The 20,315-nt window shown below is 31.7% G+C and overlaps 1 protein-coding gene and 1 long non-coding RNA gene across 3 annotated transcripts in view; one reads left to right on the top strand and one right to left on the bottom strand.

The window, feature by feature from the left end:
* Window positions 1-20,315, top strand: part of LOC121130598 (sodium/hydrogen exchanger 3) — a 61,285-nt gene that overhangs the window by 37,580 nt on the left and 3,390 nt on the right. For both annotated transcript variants that reach the window (XM_040726339.2, XM_071893809.1), the window contains 7 exons: window positions 9,193-9,392; window positions 14,331-14,587; window positions 16,606-16,823; window positions 16,891-17,024; window positions 17,082-17,299; window positions 19,739-19,948; window positions 20,027-20,168. In XM_040726339.2, the coding sequence (XP_040582273.1) occupies window positions 9,193-9,392; window positions 14,331-14,587; window positions 16,606-16,823; window positions 16,891-17,024; window positions 17,082-17,299; window positions 19,739-19,948; window positions 20,027-20,168 (1,379 nt within the window). The remainder of the gene's footprint in view (window positions 1-9,192; window positions 9,393-14,330; window positions 14,588-16,605; window positions 16,824-16,890; window positions 17,025-17,081; window positions 17,300-19,738; window positions 19,949-20,026; window positions 20,169-20,315) is intronic.
* On the bottom strand, window positions 12,400-12,923 carry LOC139907320 (uncharacterized). The gene is made up of 2 exons (XR_011783838.1): window positions 12,569-12,923; window positions 12,400-12,509 (listed from the first exon to the last, which is right to left on the bottom strand). It is a non-coding gene; the product is annotated as an uncharacterized lncRNA (long non-coding RNA).

The following is a 20,315-nucleotide window of genomic DNA, read 5'->3' as shown; positions in this document are numbered from 1 at the left end:
AAAATCAATGGAAGATCATTCATTTGAATTTATATTTTAAGTATATTTTGTGCCAGGGGCGTGGAAATTCGGCGGAAAAGGCTTTACAAACTCATTTTTTAACGGAGATACTGACTTGAAATTTTACAGAAGTTGCGTGAATTTATTTCAAATCTTTCCGTAATTAAAATTTCTACCTTGCCTTTGCCCCCTTCTGCGGAATTTGGATAGTTATCACATAGCAAAAATTTTAAATGTCATTATTTTCAAGAAAGAATCCATTTCCTTCTTTTTTTTTTTTGTTCAAACTTAGTTGTTAAATGATGACTCTAAAATTTAAAAAAAAGTTTTTTTCTCTACTAAAAAAAATTATTGTCATTTATATGTTTTTAAAAATGTCTAAATTATAAAAAAAACCTGATGACGTAACACTTACATAAATTTTTTTCCCCCCACCCCCAATTTTAAAATATGAACAATGAATTGACGTCATCCACCTTTTATAAAAATTTTAGGTCTTGACTTTCTTTGTAATCGATTCTTGTTCTTAGGACTGTTCCAAATCAAGGTTAATAGAAATACAAAATTAGACCATCATGTGATCAGACTTGCTATAATTTTTAATCTGATGTATCGTAACGACTCCTGGGCATAATATACAGGTTTTGACAAAACACTTGAGCAATTAGATACTATGACGTTACTATTGCTAGAATTTTCAATTTGATGTATCGTACCGACTCCAAGGCAAGAATTACATATTTTGACAAAAGACTAGACCACTCATACACTATGACGTCACTATTAAAAAGTGTGATGGAAGTCAAACACGTTGTGCTGTAACTTTGTATTTCTATTAAGTATGATCCAAATTAGATCGACCCATAAAAAGAAATCAACAATCTCGGTGCAAATCCAATATCAATACTTTTAAATTATTTCCAAATAAAACTCTTAAAATGCATGATGACAGGTTATTCATAATTATACATACATAAACGATGCCAAGAGGAAACCAGTTCAAGTCATGTCGCTGCACTAATTATGTAATACTTAGAAGGTATGACGAACGTCATCTCCAATAAATATTTTCAGCGGCCTCTCCTTAAAAATATATCTACATAATATTGTGTCGTGGTACTTGTACAATAGACCGGTTTGATTTTCAACTTTTTTCCAATTTCAATGATGGCATGAGCGGAAAAATGTTCATATGCTAAAGAAATAACCATTGGAAAATTGTATTTTCCGAGAAACAGAGGTCGTGTTACATTTATTAACCTTACACAAACTAGTGGAAGGGTGTACACATGATTATATTTTGTGGGTAGGAGCTTGTTTTTTTTGGAATTTTTTGGAAAAAAATACAAAAATAAAAAATAAATTGAAAACTTATTGCTATTCACAGAATAAATTGTATATTAAATTTTTTGAGAAAAAAATTTTAATATTAAATTTCGTGGGTTAAATATCAACCAACTATAACCATGCATAGGAAATTAAATTTTATCGGAAAAAAACTCAAAATCTTTAGTTTCTTGAAAAAAAATCAAATTTTACATTTTTTGTAAAAACTAATTCAAAATTCCGTAGCTAAATATAGAAAATTAAATTTTTTGGAGAAAAAAATTCGAATATTAAATTTTTGGGGAAAAAAAAATCAAAATCTTAGTTTCATATATTAAATTTTTGAAAAAAATACGCATATTACATTTTTTGTTCAAATAAATTAAAAAATCCATAGCTATACATAGAAAATTAAACTTTTTGGAGAAAAATTTCAAATATTAATTTTTTTGTAAAATAATTCAAAAATCAATAGCTATTAATAAAAAATTACTTTTTTTGAGAAAAAAAAGTTCAAAAATTCAAAATTATTGACAAATAAATTTAATTTTTACTTTCATTTCGAGTAAAATTACCTGTCGTTTTATGCATAAAATTATTGTAATAAACTTTTTTAACTTATAAAAGTTTCAAAAAGTGTTGTTTTTTGTAAAATTGTCTTAAGGAACAGAAAAAAAGAAAAAAAAGGTCAGGAAAACTTGATGCTCCGCGTATAGTGCGCAGCATCCTTTTTTCACATTTTGAGAAGAAGAGATCAAATTTTTTAACTTATTCTCTATTTTAGATCCATAAAGTATCTATAGAAAAAAAAGTATTAATGTTTTTTATATGTTAGAATAATGTTCATCATAATTTATTCACGTACAATAATGATTAATGCTGTATTTTAATTTTTATTGAGAAAATAAATAACTTTTGTCTCTTTTCAAACTTTGAAAAGGATGTGTGCTACCTATAGATAATGATGGCCTTAGTCAATTGAATATCTTCATTGTCGTAATTTGCCTTGACGACTTTAAACGGTAATCATGACTTAGTTTCAGGTATATAACTGCATGTAGTACGTGTTCATAGTAGTACATACAAGGTCATGCACTAATTGTCTTTGGAGTTACAATATAAATTGTAATCTGCATGACTTCGGCTTAGTGTTGTGTTGGATTTGAGGGTAGAGAAGGAAATACGAGAGTTGTTTGAAAAGTCAGAGAGATGGCATTACTGGTGCAAGTCCAACTCTCAATTCTCAGGGCTATGTGAAGTAAGTGGCACCTCTTGGAAGAACACACATCAACTTTGAGCCACATCAGTCTAATTCTGTCTGTTTGGCATTCTTTTGAATCGAGAAAGTGGAACTATTTTCAAAAAATGGACAAAAAATAATTTTGTGAGTTGATTAAACTTTATAAAAGGTCTCAAGAGACTAACAAGATGCTTGATAAACATATTATGGGCACTCTGCACCTTCGATAAGAACAGTTTATGAGTGGTTTCAAAAAATTTGAAGGGCCCATATAGGCACAAATGACGATGAACGTTCTGTACCCCCTGTTGAGGCCACTACTCCAGAAATAATTGATAAAATCCATTAAATGTGGATCCGTGAGATTGCTAGTGCCTTGGGCATGTTGAGTTGGAAACCTATTTCAATTAATTTTGAGCCTACAACTGCCTAGGTATGAGGTGGTGCATTGTCGTCATGGAAAATGACTTTTGTGGGCCAATCCCAACTATTGTCATCACTCAGACTTTTCAAATGCCGCACGTATTTATGTAGATGGAACAAGATGTGAGAATGATTGAATAAAAGGTTCAGCTGACAAAGGGGGTATAGTTTGATGTTACGTTTGTTTGTTTTTCTTACATTATTAGTAATGAATCGGTAATTCCAACTAGAGAAATAATATTCAACTCTGATGGTGTGTCAATGTGTCCAAGAACTGATGACTCGAATCATCTATAAGGATCTAGGGATGGGGATCCTCAAGGTTCGTTAAGGCCAGAATATTATGGATGAAGCATTGTGAAATAACTCGAAATGTATTAGAATTTTGCATGTAGAGAGGCTTTATTGTCTTTTCAGAGTAGATGAAATGGGGCCTGGATAAAAAAATCAACCGACAAAACTACTGAATCTTCCCCTCCTCATTAAAAAGTGCCTTTTTACACCTTCGAACGGTTCATAAGTGGGTTAATAATCGATCCCATATAGTTTGGGCAGGGGTTTAATGTAAAGGCGAAAAGCTTTACTTGGTTTTTATCATGGAGGATCTCCGCATCAAGACGGGTTATTACATTTCATATATTTTGGAGTCTTTACGAATAATGAATATGTAATTCAAATTAGAGAAATGATATTCTACTATGTCAGTGTCTAAGAAAGTTGACCAATCAACTTATTTCCTTTAATTGCCTTTAAAATGATAGTAATATATCTTTATCTTTATTTCAGAAAAAAAGGTTGTGTTATTCCATTAAAAGTGCATGTACTGATTGGTCCATTGAGATCTGAAGATTTTGAATGTTAAACTGCAACAAGATCAAATTTATTAATTAAGGATAGAATTTCAACAAAATTAATACTATAAATAGATGTGTATCACAGCTCTCGTAATCATTAATGTAGCCACCCTAAGAAGCAATGATGGCTTTCAGGCGGCGGTGGAAGGTCTGGCATTCGCAACTGATGTCATCCTCCGTCATGGCGTCCTAGTGCTGGCTGTCAGTGGATTTGAGGGACTCGGTGTTTGGATGACGGACACTACAGTCCATCCCCTCTACATGCACCCAAAATTTATAGTCAAAGGGGTTGGGATCAGGGGTGTAGGGAGGCCAAAAGTGTCATAAAAGAGTTCACTTAACTTTCATTGCTGGTGTCAAAAGCTGGCTCTCTACCTTCACAATTTTCTTTCCGCCAACTTCTTCGATAGCTCTCTGGAGAGTCTGATGTATAAAAACAGAGATCTCTAGCTTAGGCCCTCATGAGGAAATTGTCCTGAGATGCTTTGTTGAACTCCTCCGGGTCCTTGTTGGTAGACCCAACTGCTTGGAATGTGTGAATGTAAATTTATCGATCACGTTCAAGTGTCATCTTCTCAACTTGTACGTAAACTAATGTTTACCTCATGTTTGTTTTGTAAATAATTGTTTGTGCATTAATAACTCGAAATATTAATTAATTTCAATCAATCAACCTTCATTAATTCTTTGAATTAGTATGTGTTCATATTTCAATGGACCACCCGGCATCTTGCATAATGAGATGGGATTCTCCTGGGTGGCTCCTTCAATTCACTGATGAACTCCATTTCCCTCTCATACTGTGTAAGAAACGGCCTCTTCTACATACGAGGGCGATCTCAGAAGTACCAATATTTCAAAGGCAAATTTCGGTTAGTTAATTGCTTTGTATTCAAATTTGTTGGATTAGTTAAGTTACCCAAGAATTTTAAGTATAGTTTAAAACCTTCATTTGTTTTAATAGAGTTCTATTATTTAAATAAAGTGAATGAATTTTTAAATTGCTCATTGTGTTAATGGATGAGTTTTTGACATTTTAAATTCAATTTGTGGAGTCTTCAAAGGATTAATCAAAATAATATGTAAATAAAAATCAGTCTAGGTTGGTTTTGTGTTGACGGTCAAAATACATATATTATTTATTACCCAAAAGTTATGCTTAAAAAAGCATGAATAATTACTTTTATCAGATCCATAATTTAGAAGCTATATTTCATCAAATAAAATATATGCAGACTTGCTTTGAGGGTTATTATGGCTCTAAAAACTTTGTGAATCACTGTAGTTTTAAATTGGCATGCATAAGCATCATTTATCAGATTATATATAACATAATAAATCAAAAATATATATAAAACATTAGCCAATACGCGTATCTCATATCACAAGTTCGAACAATAGAGATCAGGTCTAATCCTAGCCCTATAATGCCCACTATGTAGATTGTGGGGATAATTTTCTGGTTTTTCAGCATTAGAACTTTGAGTCCTTATCCATTTCTAAGAATCAAAATATTATGTTTTTTTAATCGGTCAAAATCCAAGATTTTAGAATTTTGTCTAGATTTTTTTTTTACATTCAAAGTAACAGATTGACTATTTTTATTTTTTTTAATCTTTTTACTTTTATTTAAAAGGCTATCAAAGTTCTTGAATTAATAGAAAAACACTACTATGAAAACTTCAAAAGTGTTTTTTAATCACCATTTACAAAATGTAGTATATTTATACGTAAATCATTAAGTTAAATCTGTTTTATTCTACTTACTATGCGTTTAAAAATAAAAAAAGTCAACTACATTAATTCAAATATCTGGGACCTTAATTTAACCTATCTATTCAAAACTTTGCATGGGTATTGTTATAGATATGTTAATTTAGTCCCTAAAATGCCCACCCTTATCAACTTACATGCATTCCAGGCGGTGTGGAAAGCAACACAGATGTATGCTCAGATGATCTCATACATCTGTCTTTATGGTCCTAGTGTGGCCTAATGGTCATTCATAGTTAATGGTAACGGTATGCACTGTAACTTTGTACGTGGTATTAATACAAAATCAACTTTAGCCTGATCTCAAGGCCTAACCAGAAATTTTATCTCAATTAATGTGGGATTATTTGAAATATCTATTTAAGCTTTTTTAAATTAAGTATGATCTGGCCTTGTAGATCTTAGGGATATCAAGGAATGCCCTATTTTCGTGGGTAGTTAAATTTTCCGCGTTTTTTTTCTTCAACTAGGTTGACACATACCCACACACTCAAATATATATATATATATATATACATATATGTAATCAATACTAAAATGAATTAAATAATATTTGTGTTTAGAATAGAAAATAAATAAAATGATAGTTTGAAATTAATTTTCTCTTTAGACCTCTAAAACCTTACAGAAAAAAAAAGAAATAAACACCAAAACGGAAATTAGAAAGCATAGTACTTAAAATTAAAAACTATTAGATGCCAATTAAAAGGTCTCATTGGAAACAAAATATATTTAAGAATTCCCTACTACACAACCTGATATATTCTTACAGTGTATTTTGTAGATATTGATGATGGTTCCTAAAGCCTTGTTATGTCTTATCGAAGTAGGATAAGTATTTGATAAGATTTGATGAATCATTCCAGAAAGTACCATACAGCTGGGAATTCTTTAAACAAAAGCTGCATATCTAGCAGTAGAATATATTAAAGTAGTCATCTCACACTTTTCTTGCTGATAGTTATAACACAAAGAATGGTTTTCTCAATAAAACACCTCTAAAATTAGATTTGATATTTTTCAAAGCAACACTGGAAGACCATTTTTCCCTGTTAATTGATCAATGATGTGCTAAAATATATATATAAATAAAAGAAACGGAAAATGAACATATTAATCCTGACCATTTTCAGAATGTTAGCTGTCTGGACTTTTGATTAGATCAGCTGCGAGAAGCTGAAAGAAGAAAGAAAAAACACAAATCCCCTACGTTTATAAGCAAGGACATAAAAGTTAGATTCTCAATTCTACTTCATGTCCAACAACACTTGTTACTCGTGAGGAGCAAACCCTCAGTCTTACTCTTTGTTTTTATAAGTACAAGCACTAGTTATTACTTTATACTTGGATGTTCTCTCTTCAAGAATGAAATAACAATTATAGCAGTATGGGAAAATATAAAAAAACCTCTTACGATTACCAACTAAAAAAAAGCCGCTCCCGCTTTCTATGACATATTTAATACCCCCTCCATGAATAATTAATCTATCGGTTATGCGTATATTTACAATTGCATCCATGAAGTTTTTTAACTAAAAATTCATCCAACTCATCCAATCGAAGATTCTTGAACACATGTATCAAAAATAATACGTATGCAGTGGTTTTCAAACCTTGTGCACTGATACACCCATTTGCTTCCTCAAATATATATTGCGTCAAGTCCAAATGTGAAAACAATGGGATTATATTAAAGTTGTGGTTATTTTATTGCAATTTTCTGCCTCATATATGTGTGAACCAGGATTTTAAAACCTTGCTCAATTAAGGGTACAAAAGAGAGTTATTTTTTTAAGCATTGATGAAGAAATTGTTGTGACGTTAGTGAAAATGAAAGGTGTGGAAGAGACTTTGAATGTGTAACACTTTATTACAAGTCATAATGCCCGGCAGTAACTAGCCTTCCAGGATATTTATAGGTAAATAAATATCTTCAGTACATATGTTTTAGATACTAAAGTGAGGGGGGAGAAACGGACTTAGTAATGTTACACAACAGAAATGAGAGTTTATCTCTCAATTATTAGGACGAACATTAAAAAAAATCCAAAGGTCTCATCAAGTTCATGTTCCTCATTAACAAATGAATTAATAAAATTTAGGGATATAAGATACTAGCGATAATGTGTTGGCAAACAGACAAACTTTGCTTCCATCAAATATAAAACAGTTCCCCTAAAATATTCAGCGTTATTATCCATTCTTCACGAGCATACTTACACGTAGTGACTTTGGTTATTTTCTCCTCAAGAATAATAAAAAAAGAAAAACAGCTTGAGGTGTCAATATTAATATGTCGTGATGAGCCAAGGAGTACTTTAGTTTTTAGAGGGCTACGTGGCTAATCTTTAGCTACACACGCTCGTTTTGAAAAAATGAGTTCTCAACTCACATTTAAGATATAATAAAAAATGACTGTGCATAATCCAAATATGCAGACAAACTTTAAGACTGTGGTATTATAACTGGGCTCAGACTCTAAAGATTAATTATTCCAAAGGATGTTTTTTTGAACATTTCCTTCCGTATGAGGCTAAAAGATCAGAAAGTAAGAAATTTGTATTGTAAATCGTTTAATGGTCCATGGATTTATGATTGCATCACTGAAGTTTTGAGCCAAAAACAATATAATCAAACTCCTCAAACCGTGTTCTAATCTCATGTATCAATTACTAATATTTCGTACAGGTTGTATTAGGGCTAATTATACCTACTAAGTGATTGATAAAGGATGAGGAATTAATATAATATATTGAGGGGATTTTAAAGCAAAAGAAAAAAACTCCCTTCCGGATACATAATAACAAAAAGAACCCATAAACTGTTGTAAAGATTGCATTCGATAATTTAAGATATTAAAAATATGGCAGTGATTGGTGCATGTTCAACGTTAAATGTTTATATAGTGCTGAAAATCGTGCGTATTTTGGCTATGTTAAAAAAATCGAATTGACATTGAAGTCAGAATATTAAGGGTGATTTTTAAAAGAGAAATATCGGTTTATTTCACTCTCTGTGAATTTTAATTCCAGAACGAACTGTTCTATTTAAGATATCTTGTAAAGCACTTTGTGCCCTTGCTTCTGATTGGACAAAACGGGGATTCTATAGGGGCTTCCTTTCGAATATAAGCCTATCAAATATCTCCTTATATACCAAGTAGAATGGTAGCCTATGTTTTGTGTACATTTTTGTAAATTGACTAGCCCTGTTGGCTAGTGGCTAATTTTAACTACCTTCGAGCCTTGCACTAGTCCACACTCAATTTTGAGAAAATTCGTTCTACCTTACTTTTGTGTGGACTGGCCAAAACTCGAACTCTACCAACTTAATTTTTTAGAATCCAATCTAAACCAAGTTAATTGTATCCGGGATGCCTTTTGGATTCAAATTTTATTTATATGCTATTTATTGAATGTATTAACCAATTAATAATTATGCAATAAAATATATGTAGATTTAATATACAACGCAGTTGGTACTTTGTACATACATAGAATTCAATTTCAATAACATGTGATGACAATGAATATATTATACATAAAATAAACATAATTAACCTTGAATATTTAATAGGTGTTGCTCTTTGGGGATGTGGCCGCTCTGGAATATTTGGAGAAGATCCGCCAAACATATTAGAAATGTTGTTATTCTCTTCACTCATTTCCGCCGTGGACCCAGTGGCTGTTCTGGCTGTATTTGAAGAGATTCATATTGATGATATTTTATACATTGTGGTATTTGGGGAGTCGCTTCTCAACGACGCAGTCACTGTGGTAAGTGGGTGTTCCCAGAAATATTTCTGTTATATGTACATATTTATTGTTTTTGCTAAAGAGCATCAACTATCCTCCTCCTTGTAACTATTCCTATGAGGAACAAGGAAGCTGAAGTTGTGGATGCGTTGACCGGGTGTGGTTGGTTTAATTTTTTATAATTCGCCCCTTTTTTATGTCGACCTTGAGGTTTTTACATATCTATATGTATGTGACTGATATCCTGGATTTTATATATGTTTGTATTATGTCTAAGTTTTATTTTTGTTTAAGCAATTTCTTCTTTTTTTTCCCTCATAAATTATGATGATAACAAACAGGGACCTCAGGTGATGTCAGTCTTAAAATGGCGTCGATCTCATTTTCAAAAGTGAAAAAAAAAAACGGGGAAATTTCTTGTCAGTTGCGCAAGAAGAAGCAAAAGTGATTTCAGAATTGTATGGAATTGATCAATCTAGTCTACATCGCAACATAAAAATGGTTGCTACAACAATCAGTATGTCCTTGCTGCTTCTCACAAGCTTGTCAAATGTATGCATGATGACGGCATCCTTAATATTCTTCATTCGTACAAGGACGCAGCAAATATTATTGCTCCATATCATCAACGTCCGTTTCAGCAGAACAATTATTCTCAGCCCTTTGTCATATAAAAACATAAACGAAGAACCGATTCAATGAAGATCCTCTCACAGGAGTTCTAATTTTGAGCATGGAACTTGAAATCAAATGCTTTATTGAGGATAATAAGATGGAGGAGATCATCAATGAGTTTGCGAAACTAAATAAGGCATGGTTGCATAATTTCGTGTTGCATAAAAATATTGTTAAAGATAATATTAATATTTTTGTTTATTATTTTATCAACAATGATTCAATTTTAACTGAGTTGTTCTTTTTGTAATTTAAACACATCTACCTGGGTGATTAAAAATTTGTTTTTCATTCACTCGGAATATGTATTGTCGGACTTAAAATAGGCTTTATTATCCCTAATGTCAGAGGTCTGGTACGTCTATGGTACGTAACAAAGTTACCATCATAATAAGTTGTTTAGTGTTGTGACTATCCTTATTTATTCTGCTTAGTACAGTAAAGTCCTTCAGACTTTGAGTTCTTCGGACTGTCAGTACTAGAACTCTTTAAAAAGTGAAGAAATAAAGTTGAGGGACGTTATCAAGGAACGAACTTTATAAGTTTTAAAAGTAAACTGGAGGACTGGAGTATTCAGCCCTCAATAAGGGCTGACGAAAAAAATATGCAGACAAATTATATAATCGGAACTTTGCCAATTCAGCAGCATTTTTAATTGCATGTTTGTTTGTTAAGTAATAAGCAAAAGTATGTATCAGATCAAATAATTGCAAGACATTCCCCTTCACCTCATATACAAAATTATACAGTTTCATTATATTAATATATAGTAGGTACAGTATGAAGGACCTCATCAACAAATACAAAAATAAAATTGTTCACCTCAATATATAGTTTGTCATAAATTATGATCATAATATAAAAAACTGCGATATTAGGGGAATATCAAAGACATATTTTACTACAGAGCTCGAATGGCTCACGCAATCTATTAAAAGTGCTTTGTATTTTCTTTAGTTACATTCAATACATGGAAGTGAAGTGAAGAAAATATTATCCTGTTTATTTGGTTATCAATTAATTATAATTATAACTCCCTAATCAGAATTAGAAACTCGAACATGGGTTCTAGTTAATTCTTATTAAATTGGAACTTCAAACTCCAGGAGGACTCGATTTGGACAAGAAAAAATAAATTTCAGATTTGACTAGGACTCAATATGAAAATCTCGTAACTCGTCTAGAATTCGTCGTAAAAATCGACAAGGTTCAGATTTTAATAAGACTCAAGGCTTGAAACTCACTAACTCACGTGCTCAAAAACTCGTGACTTGACTTGGAATCGTATTATATTGGACTTAGTTTTGAGACTTCACTCGAGATTATCTCTCAATTAAACACTAATTGCACATAGCTCTTATTAAATTGGGACTTCAAACTCCACGAGGACTCGATTTGGAATAGAAGAAAGAAATTTAAGGGTTGACTGGATGTAAAAGACTCTTAACTCGACTAGAGCTCGTAGACAAAGTTAAAATTTTGATAGGACTCGAGTCTTGAAACTCATTAACTCACGTGTCCAAAGACTCAACTTCACTCGAGCTTATCTCTCAACTCTACTAGTTGTTTTGCAAAATTACTTGTGAACAGTTACGTTTTTGAATATGAATATATATTTTACTAAAAATGGGGACGAAATGACAAATCAATTAATATGTTAATGTTACAACTACTAGGAGATAATGGAGATTTTTTTTTTTGGATAAATGACAATTTCTCCCTTTAAATATATCTTTTCATTTTTTACTGGAATGTATCGAGTCATTAATTATAGATTTAAAATTTCTCATCATGACATTAAAGAACTTGTTTGATATATGATGAAAAAAATCCACAAAGGAATGACCCTCATCAGATACAATTGTTAGTATGGAACTAAACTCTGTTTGTTCTTGGATTTGAATAAGATGTATGTTTGAAAATAAGTCATTTGATTAACTGAAATAAAAAAATAATGCCCTTCTTTCATCATCATTCATAATGTCCATATATAGTTTAGCAGCGAAGACACAAGATAAATATACTATATATGAGAAGGTGAAACTGATCCACCTCTATTATTCATGTTTAACAAATTTTCTTTTAAATGGTTGAATTCTACTAAATCACTCTCTGATAGATCAAAAATTGGTGGAGAATCACTGGACTTAAGTAACTTATGACATTCTTCGCATTTTGTGACGTTGATAATGGACTTGCTATATATCCGGATATATAATACCTTTAACATTGTGGAAAATAGTGTTGTTGATGTCAATATTTGGAAGAGCTTGATTCACAATTTGTGAAAATTGATCCGGAAAGTTCTTGGAATTGCTATTTTCCATTTATTCATCATATCTATATTATTTGAGAATCCATTTAATGTGATTTTCGAATTAATTTCTTTATTTTTATTTGATCGGTATCCAGTTCTACAATCGGGAACAGTGCATGTGCTATTTGTACCAATTTTTCAACTTGCTACGAGTATTAAAAATGAAACGATGATAAATGAATAACTTAGCATTCAATAACTATACTTGACTATAGCAACTAATAAGAAAATCAATAGCACGAAGTTCTTTTGGAATACACACTCTTGTTTTTAGCGTTCAAGTCCTGAGTGCGTGTGTATTCCCCCAAAGACATCTTTTACTCCACGGCGAGTAGGAAAAATTCCAAACACCGTTTTATACGGAATCCGCAGCGGTTGAAACCCTGTTATGCGGAAACCTCCTGTGTACAGATGGGTGAAATTATTGGTGCAAATCCTGGGAACTTTTTAACTCGCCCGTTTTTTCGGAATTGGTAATCTGAAAAATTTATTTTCCTTCGCGGTTTTCATTATTATTTAATTCCTAAGTAGTGAAAATCCTTTCCTAAATAGATTCAATTATAATACTTGTTGGACTCAGAGTAGAATTGCTTATTTCCTTCTTCCCTCCTCCCTTGTCAGCTACTGATCTCCTCCAAAACATTCCTCAAATTGTCAGTGTTGATTTTTGGTCGTTGTTTTATTTAACATGATCATTATACACAGGATTTGCTCACTGGATGGAACTCTAGAGACCTGTAATAATCAAAAATAATTTGTATTCCCACATGAATTGACTGGTTCAAGTCCTTCCTTCTATAATTCAATGACGAGGAATCAATGAGAAATTGTATTTCTGACTTTTTGGAAACTGAGCAAAGTATATTATAACTTACACGTTATTACTTTGTTTATGTATCAAAATGAATAAATTAATTCCTAACCATGACTTGTCAATTGAAACGAGGTAATCGACAACTGACAATAAAATACATAGGGTATTTTGTGTTAGCAAGGTAATGCCGTGACACATTAATAAAAGGTCGTTTTCGGTTCACGTATTTGCATGTGATGCGGAACCTTTAATAATTTTTAAAAGCATGATAATTGTTCTTTAAGGTATCTTATTTTTTTAATCCTCTTAAGCAAGGTGTTTGACGACTAATCTGTCATGGTTTTTAAATGTCGTTTCATAATGAAATAATGATTTGTAATATTATCATCTTGCTCCGTATAATCCATAGTCCTTACTTCTTGACATTTAATCCTTCATAAATATATAGACTGGTTTATAAACAACCTTTTCTCATTGTTTGGACCAATTTAAGTTAATATAGAGATCAATAATTAATATTTGTGAGATGTTGGCATTGACAAAGCGAGTTAAGGCTCAAGATTTCTTCATTGTGAGATATAATGAGATCATTTCTGTGTTTTTGAATCATTAGTATTTCCTTTAATTGTTGACCGAAATAATTAAAATTACAATTCAAGTAAAAGCTTAGTTTCAAACTAGATAGTTGTGATTTTATAACAAAACTGAATGAGTTAAATACTTAATTCGAATCCAACCAATCAATATAAATAATATAACTAATAAGAATAAACATCGATAATTGACAACACAATACAATTTATATTTTTATGTTAGGAGCTAACACGATGCTGTGGTTATTCCACACGGCCTTTCCTCACTAACACAAAAATGCACAATATTTGGTTGTCAGCTCTCAATGATTCTGCTTCTTTTTTCGTAATCAATATTCAGAACGTTGATTGGTTGAATTCAAATTATTTCCTTCTTAATTATTTCTTTGGAAGATGGTTCGGATCTCGTATATTTTCGGATAATATAAGTTTACTTAACCCATAGCCGAGTACTTTGACACGTTCTATCTCTAATTGTTATAGGATTTACAAAATTAAAATAAAAGTTACAATTATATATTTGATCTATAAATCTAAAATGATTTTTATTCCATAAATAGGTACTATACAGAATGTTTGAGGCCTACAATGAAATGGGGCAAAGCAATATTGAATATACCGATATATTGGGTGGTTTAGCAAGCTTTTTAGTTGTTGCATTGGGAGGAACGGTCGTGGGGATTATTTGGGGCTATATAACAGCATTTGTCACACGATTTACAAATCATGCTAGAATTCTGGAGCCCATATTTGTTTTCACAATGGCCTATTTATCCTACCTAAATGCAGAGATTTTCCACATGTCCGGGATTCTTGCGTAAGTTTATCATTTTCTGTATTAACTATTCGTTTTGAATATTTGTATTGGTTACTATATCGAAATATCTTATCAATGGTTAGGATTTAAAGTCCTTCTCATAGACTTAAACTTAAGATTCTATCGGTCCTTAATCAGGGGCGTCCGCAGGATTTTATTGGGGGCTTTATATTTTTTGCAAAAAAAATCCAAAAATGAAAGTTTAAATTTAGTTATAGAGAAAAAAGTGATCTATGTCGGTTCTTATTTAGGGCGACGGCCCGGTCCCGTCTAATCCCATTTGTCGGTCCTTAAAGAAAGTAAAATTGATCCTTTGTGACGTCAATGAGTGGGTTTTTAATTATTTGATTATATAATAAAATAAATTTTCGTGTTCTATGGCATAAATAACAATAATTTTTGTGGATTTTATCCGACGGCCGTACCAAGATAGGTCTTTAGATGTAATTAGTTGAAGAATTCAAATGTAATCCACACTCAATTTTGAGAAAATTCATTCTTGTGTGTTGACGGTACACAATTGTTTTTTTTTTCAAATGACCTTTTTCAATGCTTCCTCCTCCTTAAAACCACCACTGTAGACACAGTAAACATTAATTTTGTATCTGCCTTGATAAGTTGACAGTTCAAGGATAATGAAAACGATATTATATGTCGTTTTGTATACGAATGACTTCAATATTAAACAAGTTGTTTCTCCACATATTTTGCTTTTTATCTTTAAGAAAAAAAAGTTCAAGATCAAAATCTTCCCTTTAAAAAAAAATATATGGCTGTAATATTTACACACCATCAAAGTTGAGCAAGTCTTCTACCCGTTTTGAGTTTGAAATTTTATGGTTTTTGATGTAATTTTAAGTGCTAACGTAGGATTAATCTAAAAATAGACATGGAAGATAAAAAACCAAACAACATAAGAATGTTTTTCGTTTTTGAGTTAATACTGTGTTGTTCCTTATTTAGAAGTGAAGACTGATGTCCCGTTTCGTACAGTTCAGTCCTCCATATCAGTCCTAAAACTTAGAAAGTTCGATCCTTGATGACGTCCCTCAACTTTTATATATATATATATATATATCAGTTCCATTACTGCCAGTCTGAGGACTGGACTAGACCGAATAAATAAAGACTAAGAGAACTAATGTAGTGTTGTTCTTTAATAAGGACTGCGGTTCAGTCCAGTCTGGTTTCTTCCAGTCCCACTCGACTGTCTTTAAAGAAGGGAACTTAGATCCCTCGTGACGTCATTAAAATATATTTGTTCGTTTTATATATGATTATAATGAAAATATGAATATTTAGTGCAAGATATATGTACTCTTTGTATAGATATCCAAAGCATTAGACAGCAGAGCTCAATTGAGCTAAGAATTAACATCAAAAAGCTTGAGAGATAAAGAATAATTCTAAAGATTGTAAGAATGGAGGGTTGAAGTTATGTCTCAAGATAAGGTAGAATCTTTTCTTCCATGCTGTATCTGCTGTTTCGATTGACGAGTTTGCCTCTCATGTAGCTGGGCACTCAGATATCGTTCAGAATCTTTTCTTCCGAAATCTTTATTTAATTTTTCGTAAACTAATCTGTTTCGATCCCAAAATCTTGCGCAAGCATAAGTTCAAAAACTTGTTTTGTTTTTAATTATCAGTAAAGGTAGCGCATTTTCATTGGACATTTCTAAAAAGCATGGGGAAGGGCTCTCACAAAATTAGTAACCTTAGCGCGCTCATTATTTCTTTATGGAACTAATGCTCTGGATAATTCATATATGTTATTTGTCCTAGTAAACCGTGGACATTTCTAAGAAAAATTTGAAGGACGGGTACCAACGATTTATGGTCCTAAGGACCCATAGGTCTGTTCCTAAGACTGAACTGTACCGAATAAATAAGACCCAGCACCACGTTAGTTAAAATATTTCGTATTGACGGGAGGACCACATATCTAAACTATTTTATCTTTGTTATGCAAATCATAATCATACAAATTAACTCTCAAACTATTTCATTTCCTTTCCCAGGATCACCTTTTGTGGTATCACCATGAAGAACTATGTTGAACGAAACATATCCACCAAGTCCCAAACTACACTCAAATATGCGACTAAAATGTTGAGTGGGTCGTCGGAAACTATTATTTTCATGTTTTTAGGGGTAGCTACAATTGATGAAACTCATACATGGAACACGGCCTTCGTATTATTGACTATCCTCTTTTGCTCGGTGTTTAGAATCATTGGTATAAGGACAATCATATTAATTATTTCATTCCTTATGGGATATCTATATATTTTCTTTATTTCCAGGTGTTTTGCTTTTATCCTCACTTGCAAATAATTATCGATTGCACAAGTTGAAGGCTGTGGATCAGTTTGTGATGATGTATGGTGGACTCCGGGGCGCTGTTGCATTCGCACTTGTTCTACTTATTGATGCAGAAGTATTTATAGACATATTTTATATGAAAGTACATTTAATTTCATATACGTGTATATAGAGAATTCCTCATGCGCCCATGTTCCGTACTACGACAATTGCCGTCGTTTACTTCACTGTATTTGTTCAAGGCATAACTATAAAACCCTTAGTTAAGTATTTGAACGTCAAAACATCTTCGGAGAAGGAGCCAACCATGAATGAAAGAATTGCTGGAAGATTCATGGACCATATTGTGACTGGTATTGAAGGGATTCTCGGAGAATTTGGTAACCTTCGGTAAGTGGTACATATATATTAATATAAATGTTTAGTGAAGGATTTGGAATTAGATAAGTATAGATTACTGAAGGGCGCTGGTGTTGCGTAAGATCACGTTAGCTGTTTTCTGTATATTTTTTTGAAAATCCGGGAGGAAAAAAATGATTTACATTATCATAGCATAAATACCTCCAACAAGAGCTGACCTTAATTTAAGTTGATAACATCCTCTTTAAATAATTAAAAGTCAAACATTTTCCAACCCAACCCTGTACAAGTTTAAGTACTATGAAGAATATATTTACTTATTGCTTCCCCTCATACCATTTTATGAGTTAGTCTACTGTAAATTACTGGTTGTTAACCCAGGAATTCCTTTTCAAATATAATTAATTCACTCTCCGAAAGTGAGAGAAAACATTTCTAATCATCTTATTGCCATTGATTAAAATTGTTTCTAGAAGTTGTCAATTTTTTTCATAATTTTCTGTCGAAAGGACTTAAGTATTCATAAATACTTTCAAGTTGGACTCGGTCTTCAAGTCAAAGCCGGGCTCTGACTCGCCCTTAAATATCAGTCAGCCCAAAGCCCTGTTAAGCTCGTGTACTCACTGTGAAAAAGTTTAATAACCACTGTTTTAGAGCAATGAAGGTCTTTCTATAATCACGCCCTGTCTATAACTATTTAAAGCCGTATGTCACACGCATGTTTGGGTTGATGTATTTAAGTACCTATTTTATGAGCCAAATAGGAAATCATCTTTCAAGGTTTGAAGGCCGTTCTACTTATACATATCACTGATAATAATTGTTATCAATTATCTGTATAAATACATATAAAATAGAGTTTGTGGGTGCTCACATCGATAGACCTAAGAGGCTGAAACTTTGCATGAGTCCCTATTTTGAATAAGACAGGGGTGACGATTGGGGGGTTATACTAAGGGGGCTTATTCTATACCTAAAACATAAAAAATTGTTTGGAGCTCAAGGAGACTAGATACTGATCCACGTATCAAAAAACACAACTATAGGAATGAAGACGTGTTCTAAATTTATTCAAAATTGAAAAAGTTATGGGGAGTAAAAGGAAATCGGTGGAAATTGCAGTTTCATTTTTTTTTTTTTTTTCTAGTGCAATTTCCGGAACATTTTATTACATCTTTTTTGCAATATTTCCAAAAATAAACAAGTTATCGAGTTAAATTTTTTTGAGGACATTATTCTCTTCAACTATTTTTTTTTTTTTTTTTTTTTTTTTAAGTATGAAAAATAATTTTGTACTCCTCTATACAATGCAAATTAAGGGTTTTACTACTTTTTTTGCAATATCAGTGCAAAGCATTTTTTTTTTTTTTTTTTTTTTTTTCAAATTTCGATTTGACAATTTTTTTTAAAAAATAAAAGAAAAAATTTTCTATTTTATTTTATAATTTGAAGTTTATAATACCAATATTTTTTTAAAAATTAATAATGATACATAAGAAATGAAAAAAAACCCTCTGTCAATGTGATTCCCCGCTCGCTCCTTATTAGAATAGCGAGAAGCGTTGAAGCATCCAAGAATTAGTAACTGGTTTTTCTAAATCTTTCTCAACAACAAAAATAACTCTCAAGCATTGAACCAAAATTGAATATCTACTACAATATAATATTATAGTTTTAGATCCCCTGAAAAACCGCAAAAGCTATTTATTTCTAAAATGTAGATAGATATAGGCGTTGTTTAGAACTACGAGCGACGTATCTAAGACTATTTTTCATTCTGATCAGACCAGATTCCTGGGCACTGGAGTGCAACTTTGTGTTTTCGCTATTTTTTGCTTATTTCGTAGATTTTTCTTCGTAAAACAAGATCGATTCCCCGTTTTCTCAAAGTTTTTTTAAGGTATGGGTTGTAGAATCGAGAATACAATAAAATAATAAAAAAACCGAATGATTGTACTAACGGAAAAGGCTATAATGTATATTGAATACGAGTTAAATAGGGAATTATTAACATGACTACCGAGTTAGTTTCAGTATGTATCGTCATTATGTTTGATGGATGAACAAGTTTATAATTATTCAAATTTTAATGGCCAAAGGAATGGAAGAACTTCAAATGTTGTCTATCGACAAGTTTTACTCAACTCTGGAGTTATTTAAAACATTAATAAAATCTATAATATGGATACGTTCTAGTTATACTTCATTTACCAGAGCTCTTTGACGACCCGAGTAATCCCGGATAACCCTATACTAGTAATACAAATATACTAGCAGTCAACTTGAAATATAATATATTCTTCAGTTATTACTTATAAAAATGATGTTCAAACTTGTTTATAAAATTCTTTTATTAATTTTTGTTATTTCATAAGGGTAAGTATTATTAAAATAATAATTATTTCAATCCCTATACCCTGATTTAAAGTAATTGAATTAAAGATGTTTTATCCATTTCTGATCATTTAGTATTCGTGATACCTACAAGAGATTTGATGCCAAGTATATAAAACCCTGTTTACTTCGAGACAATCACGCAATGGATCACAAAATCATTGAAACTTTTGAAAACTTAACGAACAAAGATGTGGCAGAATATATGAAAAGAAACCCTACTCAGTTCGCGGGTCTTTCTAATATGGATGGAGCCAATCCTATTGCTCCAAGTTTGACTGAAGGGTAATGAAATGATTTTATATATTTAATTATGCTGAAATGAACAGTCAATAAACGTGAATTATTCCCCTTTAATTACAGACAAAGTATGAGTACTGCTGGGGATAATTGGAATAACAATTTGGATTTGAAGGAGTGTAGCTACACAACTTCCATGAAGGACATGACTGAAACAAAAATACATCATGTTTTGTCAGAAAATTTATTTATGCCCAGAGCACGAGTAAGTTATATAAATAGAGCTACATAAAATATGTCCTAGAAAGTGGGAGCTAATTTTTAGTTGCAACTTGAACAGACTTTTTGATTTTCCGAAGCTGCATTCATCATTATTTAATTCTTGAAGACAAAACATATAAGTATGAAGGTG

The sequence above is a fragment of the Lepeophtheirus salmonis genome, chromosome Z, assembly GCF_016086655.4.
Source record: "Lepeophtheirus salmonis chromosome Z, UVic_Lsal_1.4, whole genome shotgun sequence".
Lineage (NCBI taxonomy): Eukaryota > Metazoa > Arthropoda > Copepoda > Siphonostomatoida > Caligidae > Lepeophtheirus > Lepeophtheirus salmonis.
This window is presented reverse-complemented; position numbering and strand designations above follow the sequence as displayed.